At 46.2% G+C, this 18,902-nt stretch overlaps 1 protein-coding gene across 7 annotated transcripts in view; it reads left to right on the plus strand.

The window, feature by feature from the left end:
* The window catches only part of ACIN1 (apoptotic chromatin condensation inducer 1), a 50,217-nt gene that overhangs the window by 26,970 nt on the left and 4,345 nt on the right, over nt 1-18,902 (plus strand). For 3 of the 7 annotated variants that reach the window (XM_060175329.1, XM_007536650.3, XM_060175332.1), the window contains 10 exons: nt 1,346-1,561; nt 2,047-2,162; nt 11,438-11,579; nt 14,895-14,937; nt 15,695-15,828; nt 15,926-16,078; nt 16,964-17,111; nt 17,639-17,784; nt 18,180-18,287; nt 18,708-18,815. In XM_060175329.1, coding sequence (XP_060031312.1) covers nt 1,346-1,561; nt 2,047-2,162; nt 11,438-11,579; nt 14,895-14,937; nt 15,695-15,828; nt 15,926-16,078; nt 16,964-17,111; nt 17,639-17,784; nt 18,180-18,287; nt 18,708-18,815 — 1,314 coding nt within the window. Of the gene's footprint in view, nt 1-1,345; nt 1,562-2,046; nt 2,163-9,553; nt 9,706-9,949; nt 10,011-11,437; nt 11,580-14,894; nt 14,938-15,694; nt 15,829-15,925; nt 16,079-16,963; nt 17,112-17,638; nt 17,785-18,179; nt 18,288-18,707; nt 18,816-18,902 lie in introns of those variants that run through there. The other 4 variants (XM_007536641.3, XM_060175331.1, XM_060175330.1 and 1 more) reach the window with 4 other exon arrangements.

Consider the following 18,902-nt stretch of genomic DNA (forward strand, 5'->3'; position numbering starts at 1 on the left):
ATCTATAAATTGTTTTCAACTCATTGATCTCTCAGTGGGGCCTTTTCTCATTTTGAATCCCTTTGATTCTTTTTTTTAAATATTTATTTATTCCCTTTTGTTGCCCTTGTTATTTTATTGTTGTTGATATTGTTATTGATGTCATCATTGTTGGATAGGACAGAGAGAAATGGAGAGAGGCGGGGAAGATGGGGGGGAGAAAGAGAGACACCTGCAGACCTGCTTCAATGCCTGTGAAGTGACTCCCCTGCAGGTGTGCAGCTGAGGGCTCGAACCAGGATCCTTATGTCAGTCCTTGCGCTTTGCACCACTTGTGCTTAACCCACTGTGCTACCACCCGACTCCCAAACCCCTTTGATTCTAAAGAAAGTGGAATCCGTTGACTCATCTTTTTTTTTTTTTAAATATTTATTTTATTTATTTATTCCCTTTTGTTGCCCTTGTTTTATTGTTGTAGTTATTATTGTTGTCGTCATTGTTGGATAGGACGGAGAGAGGAGGGGAAGACAGAGAGGGGCAGAGAAAGATAGACACCTGCAGACCTGCTTCACCGCCTGTGAAGCGACTCCCCTGCAGGTGGGGAGCCGGGGTTCGAACCGGGATCTTTATGCCGGTCCTTGTGCTTTGCGCCACCTGCACTTAACCTGCTGCGCTACAGCCCGACTCCCTTACTCATCTTTTCTACTAAACTGTAGACTTGTTTAGGATATGAAGATGCTTCTTTCCTCAGTCCAGGAGGTGGTGCAGTGTTGGACACTAAAGCATGAACTCCTGAATTCTACCCCTGGTGTATCAAGAGCGATACCTGGTTCTCTTTTTTTTTTTTTTTTCTTTTTTTTTTTAATATTTACTTTATTTATTCCCTTTTGTTGCCCTTGTTGTTTTATTGTTGTAGTTATTATTGTTGTCATTGTTGGATAGGACAGAGAGAGAAATGGAGAGAGGAGGGGAAGACAGAGAGGAGGAGAGAAAGACAGACACCTGCAGACCTGCTTCACCGCCTGTGAAGTGACTCCCCTGCAGGTGGGGAGCCGGGGTTCGAACCGGGATCCTTATGCCGCTGGTTCTCTTTTCTCTCTCTCTCTTTTCTCTTCTGTTTCTCTCATTAATAAGTGAGTAAAATTTAAAGTAGTAATATTCTTTTATATGTATATCCTAGTACCCAGCGCGAAGATGGGGCATACTAAGCATTGCTGAGTAAGTGAGGAAGTAAAATAGATCAAACACTGGGACAAAAAGCTCTAAAGTACTAAATTAGGTTCATGGAAATTAGAAAATTGAGTCATCCTCTCAATATATACACTAAATAGAGTAATTTTTCTTACTTTCTGTTTTATTTATTCAGTCTCTGAGCCCCGGTGTCTCCAGGGACAGCAGCACCAGCTACACTGAAACCAAAGATCCCTCTTCTGGTCAGGAGGTTACAGCTCCAGCAGTGCCACAACTGCACATCCTTGAGCCAAAGGAGAAGACCTCAGTCTCATCCTCTGTGCAAGTGAGGCGCATGAGCCAGCCGGAGCCGGCCGGAAAGCACATGACCCAGGGGTTACAGCCAGAGCCGGTAGGCTACTATGCCCCCTCTCTTGAGGGAGGTGGCTATTAAACATGACTCTCCCACTGTATCTCCATTGTGGTGCTAGAGATCCAACAAAGTCTTATGCTTGAAAAGAAAGCACTGTATCCCATGAACCTCAGACCCTTATACAATTATTTTATTTTTGCCAGAGCACTACTCTGCTCTGGCTTATGGTGGTGTGGAGGATTGAACCTGTGATTTCGGAGCCTCGGGCATGAGAGTCTTTTGCATAATTATTATGCTATCTCCTCCACCCAATAATTTTAATAAAATTATTAGGGGCATAAAAGTTCTTTAATGGTATTCCCTTTCCCTTTTCTGAGATGGAGTAACAGTGTATATCGCACTGTGTTTGGAGCAGATACTGTTTTTGTTCTACTCTGTCATTTTACCCACACCAGGTTTTTAAAAAGGAACCAAACAGATATAAGTACTTTGCTATGTTTGTTTTGCTATGTTTGCCCTAACAGGGGAGCCCAAAGAAGTGTGAAGCTGAAGACGCAGAGCCACCAGCTGCCACACAGCCCCAAACTTCAGAGACTCAGAGCTCTCACCTACCAGAATCAGAAAGGACTCATCATACTGTGTAAGTGATGAATCTCAACTGCGGTGTAGGACAGAACCAGCACCATGGGCTAGGCTCTTTGCTTACCCCTGTGGCACTTTGACTAGGCAGTTCTCCTGTCTTTCTTCCTTTGATGATAGGGACGAAGGAACAGGGCAAGAGAGAGGGAGAGACCAAGAGGCACCTACAGCCTACTTCACTGTGAAGTTTCTCTCACCTGCAGGATGGGTCCCCTGGCTCAAACCTGGGTCCTCTCACGTAGTGACGTGTGTGCTTGACTGGTTTTGCCACCACCCAGCCCCCTTCTGCTTTTCTTTTTTAAAACACAAAAACAGAGCTTTGAACAAAGGCTAGACTACAGCAACTAGATTGGAACTTGCTACCAGAACTACTGAGATCATTTGAAAAGTGGTGGTAAGAGCATAAGGAAAGTCATATCTGGGACTATATGGTCAAATTATAGTTCGTTCATTTTAGAAGTAGGCAATAGAGGCTGCTCTTTCCAGACCTTAGACTAAGGGAGTTAACTCAGAACATCGTAACTCGATCTTTTTGCATCTACATCTGATTTAGGAACACAGCTTAATAAGGATATTGAGACACAGGAAAGTGCTATTTTTTTTTTAAAGATCTCTTTTTTAAATTGTTACTTTATTTTAATGAGAGAAGGGGGGGAGCACTGATCATCTCTGGCTTATGGTGGTCCTGGGGATTGAACCTGAGACCTCAGAGCCTCAGACATGAGAGTCTTTATCTCCCCTGCCCTGCCCCAATCCCTTTTTTTTGTTTTGTTTTGTTTTGTTTCTGTATTTTTCTGGTTACCAAGTGTCATTTTGCCAAGTACAACCTATTTTAGTTAACTCTTTTTTTAAAAAAAAAACTTTTATTTATAAAATGGAAATACTGACATTACCATAGAATGGGAGGGGTACAATTCCCACCACCAGAACTCTGTATCCTATCCCCTCCCTGGAAAGCTTTCCTATTCTTTATGCCTCTGGGAGTATGGACCCAGCATCTTTATGGGGTGCAGAAGCTGGAAGGTCTGGCGGCTGCTGCTTCTTTTTTTTAAGAATTTATTTATTCATGAGAAAGATAAGAGAGCGAGAAAGAACCAGACATCACTCTGGTACATGTGCTGCCAGGGATTGAACTCAGGACCTCATGCTTGATAGTCCAATGGTTTATCTACTATGCCACCTCCCAGACCACAGGTCTGGTTTCTGTATTGCTTCCCCACTGAACATGGGCGTTGGCAAGTCGATCCATACTCCCAGCCTGTCTTTCCCTCTCCGTAATGGGACAGGGGTCTGGGGAGGCAGGGCTCCCATCATACCATGCATATGGCAAAATATAGAATTCCTGTCACATCAGAAATTTTACTCCTGAGTCCCTATAATGTGAAGTCCTCTATCCCTAGAAAAATACTCACATAAAATTGCACTTACACTTAGACAGCTAGGTCATTTATTCTGAGCTGGATATAATAAACTAAGAAGCCAGTAAATGAAATTTTTGGTTTCAAAATACCAGGGGAAATGAAAATGAAAAGCATTGTAGAAGTAAAATTGTTTAGCTTTTAGACATCAGGAATCCTGTACTGCTTTGGTCAATGTCCTGTGTAGACAGTTGACTTAAATGTTGTTCTATTTAAAAAAAAAAAATCATTTTAAAATTAATATTGCAATATGCTTTCTTCTTTATGTGAAAGTCTAATAATTTATACTCTTCTGACAGCTTTAACCTATCTTGTACATATGATTTTTGGAGGGTGGTGGGCAAATGACATGCTTTAATTTCAGTCTTGTGACTTTAATAACAGTTTGCACTCTTTGCTGTGTAACTTTTGCCTTGGGATATACCTTACTACTGTCCATTCTAGTACTGTTTCTCTGCTGCCATCTTGTGGCCATTACATTTTTCATTTGAAAGCCAATATTTTACCTTACTTCCTTGAAATTTTTTGTTTCTCCCTTGTGGAATGTTGCCTTTTGAAAAAGGGTTTTTCTTCTAGGACCATAAAATGAAAAGTCAGCAGATTCCGAGTGGTGTTCAGGATTCCTCAGCCACACCATCAGTGAGGAAGTAGGGTGAAGCGTTCCATTCCGTGTCTGTCAGCCAGAGACAATGCCTGCCTTCCTCTTCCTCCCCATGGAGTACAGCGCGTCTTTGGTTACAATGGCAGTTTATTATTTTTTTATTAATTTACTTATTATTTTTTATTTATTTCCCCTTTTGTTGCCCATGTTGTTTTTATTGTTCTTATTATTGTTATTGATGCCGTTGTTGTTAGGACAGAGAGAAATGGAGAGAGGAGGGGAAGACAGAGAAGGGGGGAGAAAGACAGACACCTGCAGACCCGTTTCACCACCTGTGAAGCAACTCCCCTGCAGGTGGGGAGCTGATGGCTCGAACCAGGATCTTTATGCCGGTCCTTGCACTTTGTGCCATGTGCGTTTAACCCGCTGTGCTACCGCCCGATTCCCGAATTTACTTATTTTTACCAGAGCACTGCTCAGCTCTGACTTATGGTGGTTCTGGGGATTGAACCTGGGACTTCAGAGTCTTGGGTATGAAAATTGTTTGCATAACTATGATACTGTCTCCCCAGAACCCCATAATGGCATTTTTAAAGTAGATGTTGACAATTTGCTACAGTTGAGCCTAAGCAACTACCTCTGTGCACCCTGAGAAGCAAGTAATTTTCTTAAACTTTCCTTGGTTGCCCTGTAATTCTGTAGGTCTTTGAGATCCTGCCGGTAGAATAGCACTTTATGCTGTTTTGAAGCATCTTTATCTCTGGACTTTCGCATGCAAGTTTGGGATAAATGAAACTTGGATTCATATGCAAACCTTTTCTCCCCAGGTAAAGGTGGCTTTGCGATCTTCACCTTATGGTTGAGGTAACCTAGTCATACTGACTCTCACAAGGTGATAGGCGGCTGGACTGCACTGTGGGCAAGTACTGAGATTGTCTTGTTGCCTAAACAGGCTTCAGTGGAGCAGCCTATAGGTCAGAAATAATGCAGTCTGAGTTTGCGAAACTTACGTATCCTTCTTGCTTGCTTGTCCTGTTGCCTGCCTTCCAGATGGTCTGTTTGTCAGCTTAACCGAAAGACAAGTCCAGAGACTTAAAGCTGTAGGCAGTTCTGATAATTAAATTTGACAGCTGCATTTTTGAGAAGGTTGCCTCATTTCTGAAGAACCTGTTACAGTTGGTTCACAACTTTCACCCATTTAAAGTCTTTCACTCATTTTCAGCAGAGTCCTAGTGTTAATATCCAATCAGGCCCAGGCACCCAGAATGGTTTGTTTGCTTGTTTTAATGGAAACAGGAAGAAGAGAGAACTACTTTAGCACATACAATGTCAGGGGTCAAACTTGGAACTCATGCTTGAGAGTCCATTGTGCCACCTTCCAGGCTGTACCCAGCATTGATTTTAAAAGTAGGATCAATGGGGGAAAAAGTCTGTGTCTTAACTTTCCTTGTTTTCCTTGTTTAACTCACAAGTTGCATGATTTTAAAACAACATCTGGGTCTTACTGATTCAGTAATCTTTCTTAGAAATTACACTTGAAGGATCCCTTACCGCTGAAAGATTGCCCCGCTGTTTGTTTTGTCATTCTTGGTTAAATCCATTCTGAATTTGATTGTGCCCTTGAGGATTCTAGAATTTTGAGGTAAGGTTGTTCTCCACCTCACCGTACCCCCCCATTGGAACAGGAATTTGTAAGCCCTCAGTCATATTACATGTAAGCCCTTTTTCAAATTCCGCCTTTTTAGTGAATATACCAAATGTGTCCTCGCATAGCAGAAAATAATGGTATTCTCTGTTTACATTTTAAAATGGATGGGGGAGCTTTTTTTCTTAACATTTATTTATTATTAGATAGAAACAGAAATTGAGAGGGGAGTAGGAGATAGACAGAAAAACACCTGCAACACTGTTTTGCCACTTGTGAATCTTTCCCACTGCAGGTGGGGACCCTGGGTCCTTGCACACTAATGTATGTGCTGACCACTGCCTGGCCCCTCAGGATGGAAGAACTTTGTATTGGCAGCTGTATCACCCAGTAGTAGCTAATGCATAGCTGAGTGTTTCTAAATACAACCTTTTATATGCACAAGCCTGGCAGATAATAACAGCTTTGGGGTTCTTATTACTATGCTTCTTTGTCCTTTGCCTGAATAAGAGGAAGGAAGTGGTCCTTTAAAGCCAATGTAATGGTGTTTTTGGTGTTCCCTAAGGATCATACAACTCCATGTGATTCACAGTATTACAAAATAGAATGTATTGTCATCAATAGTTTGTTCCCAAAGACATTGGTATTGATGGGCATACCCTCACTCCACTGCCCTTGGATATCTTGCAACTGCTGTGCTTCTGGACCTAGTTGAGTCTCACTGCCCAAGGGTAGTCAGGTCCCATTATTTCTTATTAAATCTCACATCAAGTCCTCGCGAACTTGCCATGACTTCGCATGTACTTACCTATAGAACTTTCCTTTGCCATTAGCTTTTCTGAATCTTACTCTTCTTCAGATACGGACTGTAATGGGATGTTTCTAGTCACTCTGTCCTTCCATTCTGTTTCCTTATGGCTAGAGAATCCTCATCTCCAGGTATTATGCAACTTCACGTTATTATTCAAGTACTTTAAACCATTTGTGCAAGAGAAATAAGTGGGAAGGAAGCTGCCTTTTGTCTAAAAGGGACTGTAAAGAAATACTGGGACTGTGACATAGCGAAACGAAACTTTGGAAATAGTTTTCCAAATAGATTGAATTTCATTTGGAATTCCTTTATTTTATTTTATTTTATTTTTATTTTTGTTTTTACCAGAGCATTGCTCAGCTTTGCCTTATAGGATGTGGGATTGATCCTGGGACTTAGGCTTGTCGTGAGAGTCTCTACATTATGCTACCCCCCACCCCCGTTTATTTCTTATGAAAATAAAGTATTGGGAATTGTTGGATCCTATAGAACTGATTATGGGAAATGAGATGGCACAAAACTGCTCTTTTAAGGCCAGGTATGATATGGTGAAATTTTGGGGGGGGAAGAGAGAGAGAGAGTTTCCAGTAGCAAAGAAATCTTCCTTCAAGGAAGTTACTTCTAAAAAGGCATATTAGCAAATGCAAGTATTTTAAGACAGTTAATGGAAAAGAAAAAAAAATTTTTTTTGAGGATATTTAAAAGTAGTATTCTCTGGGAATTCTATCAAAAAACATTTAAATTTTTAGTTTGGTAATCATTTGTCAAAATGTTCCTTTGGTACCCACAAAAACAACCAGAAATAATATTTACTGAGCATTTATGTTGGGGCCGGGGCTATTCTGGGTGGAACTGAGGGGCAGACAAGCCTGTGGTTATTATCCAGTGATAAGGGCCTTGCTGGGATTGGAGTAGATAGCATAATGGTTATGCAAAGAAACTCATGCCTGAGGCTCTGAAGTCCCAGGTTCAATCCCCCGCAGCACCATAAGCCAGAGCTGAGAAATGCTCTGGTGTTTCTCACTGTGTCTTTCTCTCTCTGCATCTCTCTCAAAAATAAAAATAAATAAATAAAATACTTAAAAAAAATTTTTTTTTAATAAGAGCATTGCTGAAAGCATGTCAAGCCAAAGGACATTACTCAGTCCCTTTGCATCAGAGAAGGAGCTGTCTACTCTGAGGAGACGCATGATCCAGAGACAGCATCAAATAATGCAGTGGCCTGTTGAATATACATGTGTCCTTAACTTGGTGTGTGATCCAAGCCAGACTTGTGAGGGCAAGCCCTTATCACACTGCTCCAGATAGTAGTAGGGGACTTTACAGAGTACTATGGAACTATGAATATTTTCGCATGCAATTGGCACGCAAATTTCAGATTATGTTTTGATTTTTTTTTTTTATGAGAAAGAGACCACAGCACAACCCTGGGCTATACAAAGCCAGGAGGCACAGCCTTTTTGTATACAAGTCTTGAACTTTATCCATTGTGCTACCTTCCCAATCACTGAGTTTAAGATATTATTTATTAATTTTTTTCTGAGGGTGGAATGGGAAAGAGAACCATTCTGGCATGTGTGACCCCAGAGATTGAACTAAGAATTTTTTTTTTTAAGATTTTTATTTATTCATGAGAAAGATAGGAGGAGAGAGAGAACCAGGCATCACTCTGGTACATGTGCTGCCGGGGACTGAACTCAGGACCTGACCTCATGCTTGAGAGTCCAGTTCTTTATCCAATGCGCCACCTCTCAGACCACTGAACTAAGGATTTTTAAGTCCAACACCAGCCACTACTCTACCTCCTGGATCTCAGGTTTTATTTTACTTTAAAGACTGATTTATTGGGATGGGGAGAGAGTAAGAACTGCTGTGGCATCACTGTGTCAGGTGCGTGCCAGGGATCGAGCTCCGGGCCTCACACATGCAAGTCCTGTGCTCTATAGCTGGGTCATCTCCCCAGCCTACTGAGTGCCTTTTTTTTTTTTTTAATGGTTTTAAAGTCAACTTCCCATTTTACATTTAATTTGTGGAAGATGCCCATGATTGATCACTTTAGTTCCAGTCACATTCTGTTAACTGCTCTCTTAAGTTTCTGATGAACTTCAGGGTCCTGGCTCCAAGACGTGACCTTTGTGCTCCAGCTACCCAAGGTCCCCTTGTCCTGTGCCTCCTTTTCCTTCCTTACTCCAGTGAACCCTGGGGCAGGAGAACCTTATTAAAGATTGTGCAACAGAGTTGACTGTTTTCTCTTAAGAGACATTTCTTCCTTTACACCCCTTCTACTGGTAATTGAACTGAACCACCATCTGGACCCCAACTGTAGTTCAAAAAGGAGCTCTGCTTATCCAGTGCTTCCACCATCCCCGGAGAAAGGAGAGGTTGGAGTAGTGACACGTGTTCAGTGCTTAGAGTGAACAGCCAGTCACTATAGAGCTTGGATTGTGCGGGCTCTCATCCCATTGCACCTTGAAGAGATCTGGCTTCAATGTCCCATGCCCACTGTCATGAACAGAGGGACGTGGGCACGTAAAAAGCTGCTCCTGCCCTTCCATTCTGTCTGTCTTTTGACTCTGGCTTCGTTGCTGTTCTTTAATTATTTCCCACTCCCAGCTCTGCTACTTCCCTCCTATTCTCTGGAATCTTCCAAGCAGACAGCTGTTAACTTTGTTAAGTCCTCTCCACCCAGCCCCTTCCCCGCCCCCTGGGAAGACTGGAGCGAGCACCCTCTCCCTGTGGGGCTAGGCCTCTGTAGCAGTTTGTAACCTGAGAAAAGACGGAAAAAGGCCTGGCCAATTGAGCCAGCAGTGAGCGCCCTGCGGCTTGCCAGAGGATAAGAACCTTGCTCACTCAGAGAGAGCCCTCCCTCTCTTCTTTCCCCTCCCCTGCTGCAGTAGGGCCCTCCCCCATCCGCACACGGGCTGCTGGGTAAGTGGCAAGATGGCTCCCCTGCATGTCTCTGGCTGATCGCCGCCGCTCTCCCAATACAATAGAGCCAGCCACTACCAGCAACCTGGCCCGCTTCCTCCTTCTCCAGGGAGATCAATCCAGCTGAACTCGGGGTTTGCCGTGAGGACTTAACGCTTATCTCTTAAAAGCCAGATCTATTTTAGCCCTCACCACCACCTCCCCTTCCATTTACCTTTTTTTTTTTTTTTGGATCCCCAGTTGCTGCATCTCGATTTTCTCTCTGGATCGGGTGGGAGGAGGTGGTGGGATCTTGGGGCAAGAAAGGTGTGTAGTTTTGTTTGTGTGTGTGTTTTAATTTTTTTTTAGGATTTTTTGTTTGGTTTTTGTTATTTCTTCATTTCAGAAAGGGATAAACAGCACTTCCAGGGGGAGAAAAAAATCATGTTATCAGAAAGCAAAGAAGGGTGAGAGCCTCCCGTTTCCATGTTTCCCTTATCTCCCGCCTCTCCAGCCCACCTCATCTTCCTTCTCTTCCCCGTGGCCTTTATTCGCCTTTCGATTTGGTTTGTTTTCAGTCATTCTGCTTTCCCTCTTTGTCCTTCCCGTCTGATTTCTAATTGGCTCCACTTGCCCTCTCTGTATGGCAACTAGGTGATTTTTGGACAAGACTTCTCTTTAAATTTCAGCAGCTGGGTGGCTTATTTCTTTGGGGGCCTGTTAGCTGGGGGCACAGCTCCGAGTTTCCCCTCCCCCTTCTCGTGCATCCCTCCCTGCCTGCTCTGGGGAGGCTGTCCTGACCTCTGTGTGTCAGTCAGCCTGCCGGTTATGCTGAATTTTCTGGTGTAGCTATCAGCCTAGGGGTATTTAGTCTCTCCTTTGCTGGGGTTTGGGCCCCTGATCGTCTTGATTTTCTTTTCTTTTTCTTTTTTTTTTTTTTTAAATTTATTTTGTCTTCCCAGTGTTTGGGTGGGGGTGGGGTGAGATTAGAGGCAGAAATTAAGGATAAAGACAAAAAAATGGTGGGATGGGAGTTTCTGGGAACTGACTTGGGTGATTCAGCGAGAAGTGGGTCCAGTGTGTATTGGGGGGGTTGCATGGTGTGGGGGAGGGTGTGTCATGACTGGGGAGCCTACTCTGTCTCTCAGAAGTTGGAATGAGGGAGTGGGAGAAACTGGCCAAGAGCTGGATGTAAGAACATTTTTCTACACCTCTGAGCAGGTAAAAGTGGTCTCTGAGCTTTCAGCGATGTTGGCCTTTTTTTTTTTTTCTTCCCTTTTGGGTGAGAAAGGGTCCTTGCTGAAGTCTGAGCCTTCACTGGTCATGCAGCCCCAGCCCCCATCTCTCCTTCTTGAGGTCTTCAGTGCCTGTGGGTCAGTAGGCTTTCACTTGTTAAGCAGCTGATTAAACACAAGGTTGTGATCCTTAGCTTTAATCTTAGCCATTCTCTCTTAACTTTTTTTTTTAAATATAATCAGACTTCCTGTAGTTTGTTGTGCAGTTTTGTTAAATAAAGGTGCCTATGGCCAGAGGATAGGGAGGCCACAGAGTTACAGGCAAATCAGTCACTTTTAGGGGCCATTTCTTGAGATGGGGGTTAGTCTTTCATTTAGGGTGCTTTGGTAAATTACCTTAGAAAAAGAAACAACTGAGCCCTGGTCCCAGGGCATCGCAGCTTTCTCCCATCCGGGTGGTGGGTGTGGTTGCTGTGATCTGTGCCCTTTTCCCCTGGATAATGGTCTGTTATCCCCAAGGTCTCTAGGCTAACTTGAAAAGCTTTTCTCCCAGTCACACCGAGTGATAAGGCAGGGGGGTTTCTGACTTAAAACCTGATGTCTTGCTCTCTCTTCCCCTTCGTTTGTTCCTGCCTTTCCCTTCCTCCCCATACTGTCAGTGAGGAGAAGGAGGAAGTAACCATGGACACAAGTGAAAACAGACCTGAAAATGAGGTTCCAGAGTCCCCCATGCCCATTGCAGACCAAGTTAGCAACGATGACCGCCCAGAGGGCAACACTGAAGATGAGGAGAAGAAAGAGGTAAATATCCCGAGTCACCCATTAAGGCGGGTGGGCAGGACTGGGCCTAGGAGAAAGAACAGACCATGCTGGTCTTACACATCGGGCTGACTTGTAGAAGGGACTAGAAAGACATGGATCACGTTAGGGCCAGGGGAGAATTCGCTGGTTTAGCAAGGGAGACCCCTTGTGATGGGAACAGGGTTCTGCTTTCCCTGTTGAGGAAGTGTCACGGTACAGTCATTTGTAACTAATGGGAAAGTCAGCTAGTGGTTTAAGACCCAGACTCAGCTTTTCCTCCCCTCTAGAGCAGCTCCCTTCTGCTTTCCCTCCTTTTTAAGAGCCTGACGCCATCTAGTGGGCTTTGCTGGCTCTTAGCTCACCGGCCATGCTGTGGAATTTTTGTTCCTCATCTGCCCCCCAGTGGTCTTGTGGCTGAGATGTCTGTGGGGAGGTACAGCCGCCACCTGGGGTGATCCTCAAAGGCCCTGTCCTCCACTTCTGTGAAACACTGCCCCCACCTCTTTGGGGGAGGATATGTATTCTCTCTGTCCTGCACCCAATTCAGGGGACTCCCCGTAGAGCCGGCGAAGTCTACTTGGCTCTTAAAAGTATTAGAGAAAGAATTAGCTGGGTCTGGGAGTGTGGGGTAACAGGGTGGGCGGGACTGTTGTGTGTGTAGCCTTTCTTTGGTGTGTGTTGTGGGGGTGGGGGCCGGTGAAAGTGATTTGATGTGCAGAATATTATTTATTACAAGGTCCTTCTTCCCCGTAAAACTTTGTCCAAGTACCTCATGTACGGTAATCCGCCCGTAAAATATAACCCTGCCCAACTGGCCAATCGCTGATGCCGCCTCTTCCTCTGGACCCACCCGCTGCTACTGAGCTGCCCAATCAGAGCCGAGTCTGCTATCCAGGTGTCTTGGCCAGAGGGGGGCATGTGTATGGGATTCTGTGATGGGCCCCCTTTTGCCTCCCTGCCTTGTTACATCAGGGGGCCACGAAGAGCACTGTTTGGAGAGACTTGTATTGAGAAAACAAACAAACATTTGGAAAGGGGTGGACTTGCATCATCTCCCTGTTCGGGACACCCCAGAAGAGCTCGAGTCAGTGCTGGGGTGCCTGCTCACATGCCCTTGCCCTTTGAGGACTGTGGGTTGCCGTGTTTGCTGCAGACTGTTGGGATCCCCGTCTCGGACACCAAGACCTCCTAAAGTGGGTATCGCGATCACAGCGACATGCTGTAAAATAGCGACTGGGGCCCTCGCCTTAAGCTGTGACAACTTGGAACCTGCAGAGGAGTCTAGGGTCTGAGCCCAGGTTATTTCATGCTGGTGACAACCCAGCCGCATCATCACTTGCTCATCGGATGGACGTTCCTTTGGTCCCTGTTGTCCATGGTGAAGAGCAGCACGTTGGCTGCTCCAGCTTCTCCTCCACCCTTGGAGGCAGGGGCTCGTCCATCCACCCAACTAGAACTCCTGTCTCAGCTGAAGGCCCTGAGGAAATGCCACACACAACTGACTCTCAGAAGAAAAGTATCCAGACTTTGCTGTTGAAAGTGTGCCCGGGTCCTGGGGCTCTCCACTGCCCCCAGGTTGCCTTCATCAGAGGCTTCCTGAGCTCACTCGATGAAAGGACCCTCTCCCCAGCTACAGGCAGAGGAGAAAGGGACGCTGGAGTCATCACCTGGATTCCAACCAAGTTTTGGGTGGTGGCTTGGCTTACCACTAGTGGACACAAGGTCCTGCCTGCCTCTCGTGATAAAAGGAAGGCCAGGGCCAGGACCGTTCTGCTACTCACAGGCCGTCTCATCAGGGACTGCAAGATGATGCCCCTACAGGGCTGGGACTGGTGTCTCTGCCCCTTTTCCCCCTGTGCCCCTCGATGAGCCTGGCCACCGCCAGTGAACTGTCTTGACATCATGGAAACTGGGCAGCGTCCCCTCACACGTTTCCCTCCCGCCCCCCCTGCGCCCCTGGGAGGACTCTGGCAGTGCCGTGCTGACCACCACGCCGTGCGCTCACCTTTTTTGCCAACCCAACCCCCCACCAATTGCACAGCGCCTAGCAGGGAGGGCTCATTCTGATTGGACCGGCGGTTGACTAGATACAGTACACAGTGAGGTGCGATTGGCTGAACTGAAGATCCCAGGTGTGAGATGGTACCTGGAACATTCCTTGTCATATTCCTAGTTTATTTTCTTCTTTATTTTCTTCTTCCTTTTATTTTTTTAATCTTTTATTTTTCTTTATTCTTCTGGTTTCTTTATTGGATTTTATTTGGTTCATGTTATTCTTGTTTTAATTAAGACTTTTTTTTTTTCCCCCCACTAACTTACCCATCGAGAGCGGCCCGGCTAGGGGTCAGACTGGCCCTAAATGGAGACCAAGGAGACTTGGTTAGACGACACAGACGGGGCTGGGGGGTGGTTGGGAAAAGGGATTTCATCGAACGGGTCCTGCCCCACCTACCCTTTAAAGGGTGGTAGGTCTTAGTTTTTCCAGAAATAAGCACTTAATCTGAAAATGCTCTGTCTCCCTCCTCTTGACCTGTCCAGTCTGTTTCTCCTAGTGAGTAGGAAGAAACTTGCTTCCGAGTTAGTCTGGAGACTTTAAGTCCTTAGCAAAGCCCTTGTAAGTCCTGCTTGAAGATGAAAGCATAGTGCTCTGTCAGAGACCATACAGTGGCTGAGAAGTCTCTCCCTGGAGACAGTGTGCCTTTCACAAAGACAACTTCCGATTCTTGCTGCTGGTGCTTGGCTCAGGAGCGTCATCGCCAGCGGCTCAAAGGCAGCCCCTTTCTCAGAGTGTGATAGTCTGATCCTAGCAACTCCAGTAGATGTCAGGCTGGACACTGGGACAAGAATGACTGGTTGCCTTATTCAGGGCAGTAGCTCAAAGGCTGATTTTTTTTTTTTTTTTTTTTCATGGAATAGAAGGAAGCCCTGGTCTAGATGACCAGTTCTGGGCATGGTTTTATTGGGCTTACCATCCTCCTGACCCCAGAGACTGCAGAAGTCATGACCGATGCCTTTAAAGTGCTGGGAGGCTGTTTGACTTCTTCTTCAGCTTATTTCTGGTTAAGCTAATACAGGTGTGGCATGGACTAGATGGCTTCCCTGATGTGGTATTGAATTTTTTTTTTTCTCTAACTTGCTTTGATTCTGCTTCGTTTTTGCCGTTTGCCGCTTCTGTTTTGGTCTCTGTCTGTCTCTGTGTCTCTCTCTCTCTCTCTGTGTCTTTGGAGCTTATGTGAAGGCTGCCCCATCTAACCTCCTCCCCCCTCTCTGTGGGGTGTGTTCTCTTTCTCTTTTTTCCCCTTTTCTTCTCTACAGAGCTCAACGCCCAAATCATTCAAGAGGAAGATCTCCGTTGTCTGTAAGTCAAGCCCTGAGTCCCTATAAAGGTCAAGACCACCATAAGAATCAGCTATGGAGAAATAGACTCCCATCCTCTCTCAGTGGAATTATTGGGTTATTCCTTCCCACACCCACCTTCACTACTCAGCAGATGTGCATCTTCTTAGCCTAGTCGGGGGGGGGGGGGGGGGCATTTCATCTTGAAGTTCAGAACTTACTTTTCCCTTATACTTCTTAACTGAGAGTGAGCTACAATGTGATGAGGTGTCTCTGACCATTTCTTATTAAGCCCTCCAGAGGCTTAGTCTTCTGAGATGGGAGCCCTCAGGACCAGGAGTGGGTTAGGGGCTGTGCCATGTTTACCAGTTTCAGCTCTGTTTTGGGAGAGCGTCTGAGGACTGGAGAGTGCCACACCCCTCAACCAGTAACTTTCGTGACATTTTCCCAGTGAGGGAGGGATTGTAGATTGGCAGCAGTTCAGTAGGCTTTTCTAACTGCAGTGGCAGCCGGTGACCCTACGTTAACTTTAAAGTTGGGTTTCAGTATCACACAGTCTCCCATTAGCATGTGGCTCCAGTCATATTCAGACTGAAGTGACGGTCTCCCCAGTCCCCAGTCTCCCATTAGCATGTGGCTCCAGTCATATTCAGACTGAAGTGACGGTCTCCCCAGTCCCCAAATATAATGTCCTTAAGCTGAAAGCTCTTGTAGGTGTTGTGTGAACCAGTAGAGCACCTGAGACCATCTAACTGTTGGGTCCTATTTCTTGGGGACAGCAGCTACCAAGGGGGTGCCAGCTGGAAACAGTGACACAGAGGGAGGCCAGCCTGGTCGGAAACGGCGTTGGGGAGCCAGCACAGCTACCACACAGAAGAAGCCTTCCATCAGTATCACCACAGACTCGCTCAAGGTGAGGTGGGAGGAGCCAAGGAAGGGAGGATGAAACACACCGAAGTGGGAATAGACGTGGGCCCAGTGTAACGGGGTGGGGGGTATCTGTGTCCCAGAGCCTCATCCCCGACATCAAACCCCTGGCGGGGCAGGAGGCTGTTGTGGATCTTCATGCTGACGACTCCCGAATCTCTGAGGATGAGACCGAGCGGAATGGTGACGATGGCACACATGACAAGGGACTGAAAATATGCCGGACTGTCACTCAGGTGAGGCTTGTATACCTCAGTGTCAGGGTCGGGCAGGGGGTGCAGAGCAGGTCACTGAGGAGTTAAAGGATGCCCAGAAGGGAATTCTCCTGTCTGGGCAGGAGATTGGGGTAACCGACTCTCTTTAGAGGCCAGCAGACAGCCAAGTTCAACCTGTCGTCTTTAATAAAAGAACACAGTCATTTCTGTGGTCTGGGAGGTGGCACAGTGGTAAAGCTTTGGACTCTCAAGCATGAGGTCCCGAGTTCGATCCCTGGCAGCACATGTGCCGGAGTGATGTCTGGTTCTTTCTCTCTCCTGTCTTTCTCATAAATAAATAAAATCTTTAAAAAGAAAAAGAACACAGTCATTTCATTCATTCTGCTGTATGACTTTTAAATGCTATTAATGTCAGAGTTGAAGAATCTAGCCTAAATTGTATGGCTCACAAAGCCTGAATTAGCTGTTTTTGCACTGTACAGAAAGATTTTCCAGCTCCTGCCTAAGCATTCCTTACGCAGGGCTGAGGATTAAGAATGCTGCGGGGGGGGGGGGGCTGGGTGGTGGTGGCGGGCCTGGTTGAGTGCACTTATTATGGTGCGCAAAGTCCTAGGTTCAAGCCACCAGTCCCCACCTGCAAGGGGGAGCTTTTCAAGTGGTGAAACAGTGCTGCAGGTATCTCTCTGTCTCTCCCTTTATATCTCCCTCTTCCCTCTCGGTTTTTGTCTGTCTTTATCTAATAAAAAAAAACGAAGAAAGCTAGGATGTGGTTGAGGTGAACGAATGGTAAAAAGATCAACCCCCCCTAAGTAGATGGAGCTAAGTAAACTACCCATCCCTATCACAAGACACCAGAGGCTGATGGTTTGGTGTTTAAAGATCCCTCCTTTACCTGCTTTCTTACAGGTTGTACCTGCAGAAGGCCAGGAGAATGGGCAGAGAGAAGAGGAGGAGGAGGAAGAGGAGAAGGAGCCTGAAGCAGAACCCCCTGTACCTCCCCAGGTTTCAGTAGAGGTGGCCTTGCCCCCACCGGTGGAGCATGAAGTAAAGAAAGGTGTGTGCTACCAGAGAGGGTAACTCCCTTCGTTCCCAACATGCTTGCTTGAAGATCTACACGCTTAACCGGTGTGAGCGGGGGTTACACACGAGGCAGAGACCAGGCAGAACACCCCTCCAGCACCTACACAATGCCTAGGAGCCAGTGCAACTACTTCCCTGGTCTCCGCTAGAACTTGATTTCCATCTCTCTGTGTTTCTTTTCTTTCTTGCTTTTTTTTTTTTTTTCTCTTCAGAGCACTTACCTCTGGTTAAAGCATGTTGGGGATTGAACCTGGCACCTTTGCTACTTCAGACATGAAGACTTTTTGCATAACCATTATGCTGGTTCCCTAGCCCTATGTTACAGTATTTCACGCATCCTGTTTTCCATTCTTAGTTGTCAATCTACTTAAAAGGGCCTAGGCCCTACCCACTTTCAGTCTGTGTTTCTGTAATGGGATCAACCCAGGGAACTCAGTACGTCAGGATGGAGGTGGAAAAGCCAGCAGTGGGTAAGAACCACATGTATGCTTTATTTGACAGTGACTTTAGGAGACACATTAACTCGAAGATCCATCAGCCAGCAGAAGTCAGGAGTTTCCATCACGATTGATGACCCAGTCCGAACTGCTCAGGTGCCCTCCCCTCCCCGGGGCAAGATCAGTAACATTGTCCACATCTCCAACTTGGTAAGTCGCCATTTCCCACAAGCCACCCTCATTTGGTAGCTAAGAGCTTGAGCTTTTGGACTCTTACTTTTTTAGGTTCAATTCTTAGGTCTTCCAGTTATTTACTCATTGAGTCTGAGTAGGCTACTTAACTTTCCAGCCTGCTCTGGCTCCTCTTTTGGAAAATAAAGGGGGGGGGGGGACATCACCCTGCAGGGTTGCCATGCGGGTTTGCAGGGGCCTGGCACATAGTGCCTCTGCATCGTTACTCTCACACCCGCGCTGGAGGCTTCCTGTCTGTGTCCTCGCTCCGACTCTGAAGCTATAATCCTATGATAGCAGCTTGGCAAGTCTTTCACTAGTGCTGTTCTTGCCTTTTTCAACATCCCGAAATGAGACTCCATTTCCATTGGCAGGTTCGCCCCTTCACCTTAGGCCAGCTGAAGGAATTGTTGGGACGTACCGGTACTCTGGTGGAAGAGGCCTTCTGGATCGACAAGATCAAATCCCACTGCTATGTCACGGTGAGGAGGGGACAAGTTGCCTCTCTAAAGTTAGGACACGGGAGTCCGGCGGTGGTGTAATGGGTTAAGTGCACTTGGCACAAAGCGCAAGGACCGGCTTAAGGATCCGGTTCGAGCCCCGGGCTCCCCACCTGCAGTGGAGTCGCTTCACAGGCAGTGAAACAGGTCTACAGGTGTCTATCTTTCTCTCCGCCTCTCTGTCTTCCCCTCCGTCTCTCCATTTCTCTCTGTCTTATCCAACAACAAGGACGTCAATAACAACAATAATAACCACAACAATGTTAAACAACAAGGGCAACAAAGGGGAAAATAAATAAAAATAAAAAAAATAAAGTCAGGACACATCATTGTTTCTGTGCTTAGCAAATGGGAGGGCTTGAGGCCCTGTTGTGACCTCTGCCTTCTCCCTTCCTCCACTAGTACTCAACAGTAGAAGAAGCTGTTGCCACCCGCACAGCTCTGCATGGGGTCAAATGGCCCCAGTCCAATCCCAAGTTCCTTTGTGCTGACTATGCTGAACAGGACGAGGTAAGAAACCTAGGGACAGGAGTCGGGGCAGGGGCGGCCATCACCTGGCCAGATCTGTAGTCACTGAGCTCCCCTCCCTCCTCTATG

The sequence above is a fragment of the Erinaceus europaeus genome, chromosome 16 (genome assembly GCF_950295315.1).
Source record: "Erinaceus europaeus chromosome 16, mEriEur2.1, whole genome shotgun sequence".
Taxonomy (NCBI): Eukaryota; Metazoa; Chordata; class Mammalia; order Eulipotyphla; family Erinaceidae; genus Erinaceus; species Erinaceus europaeus.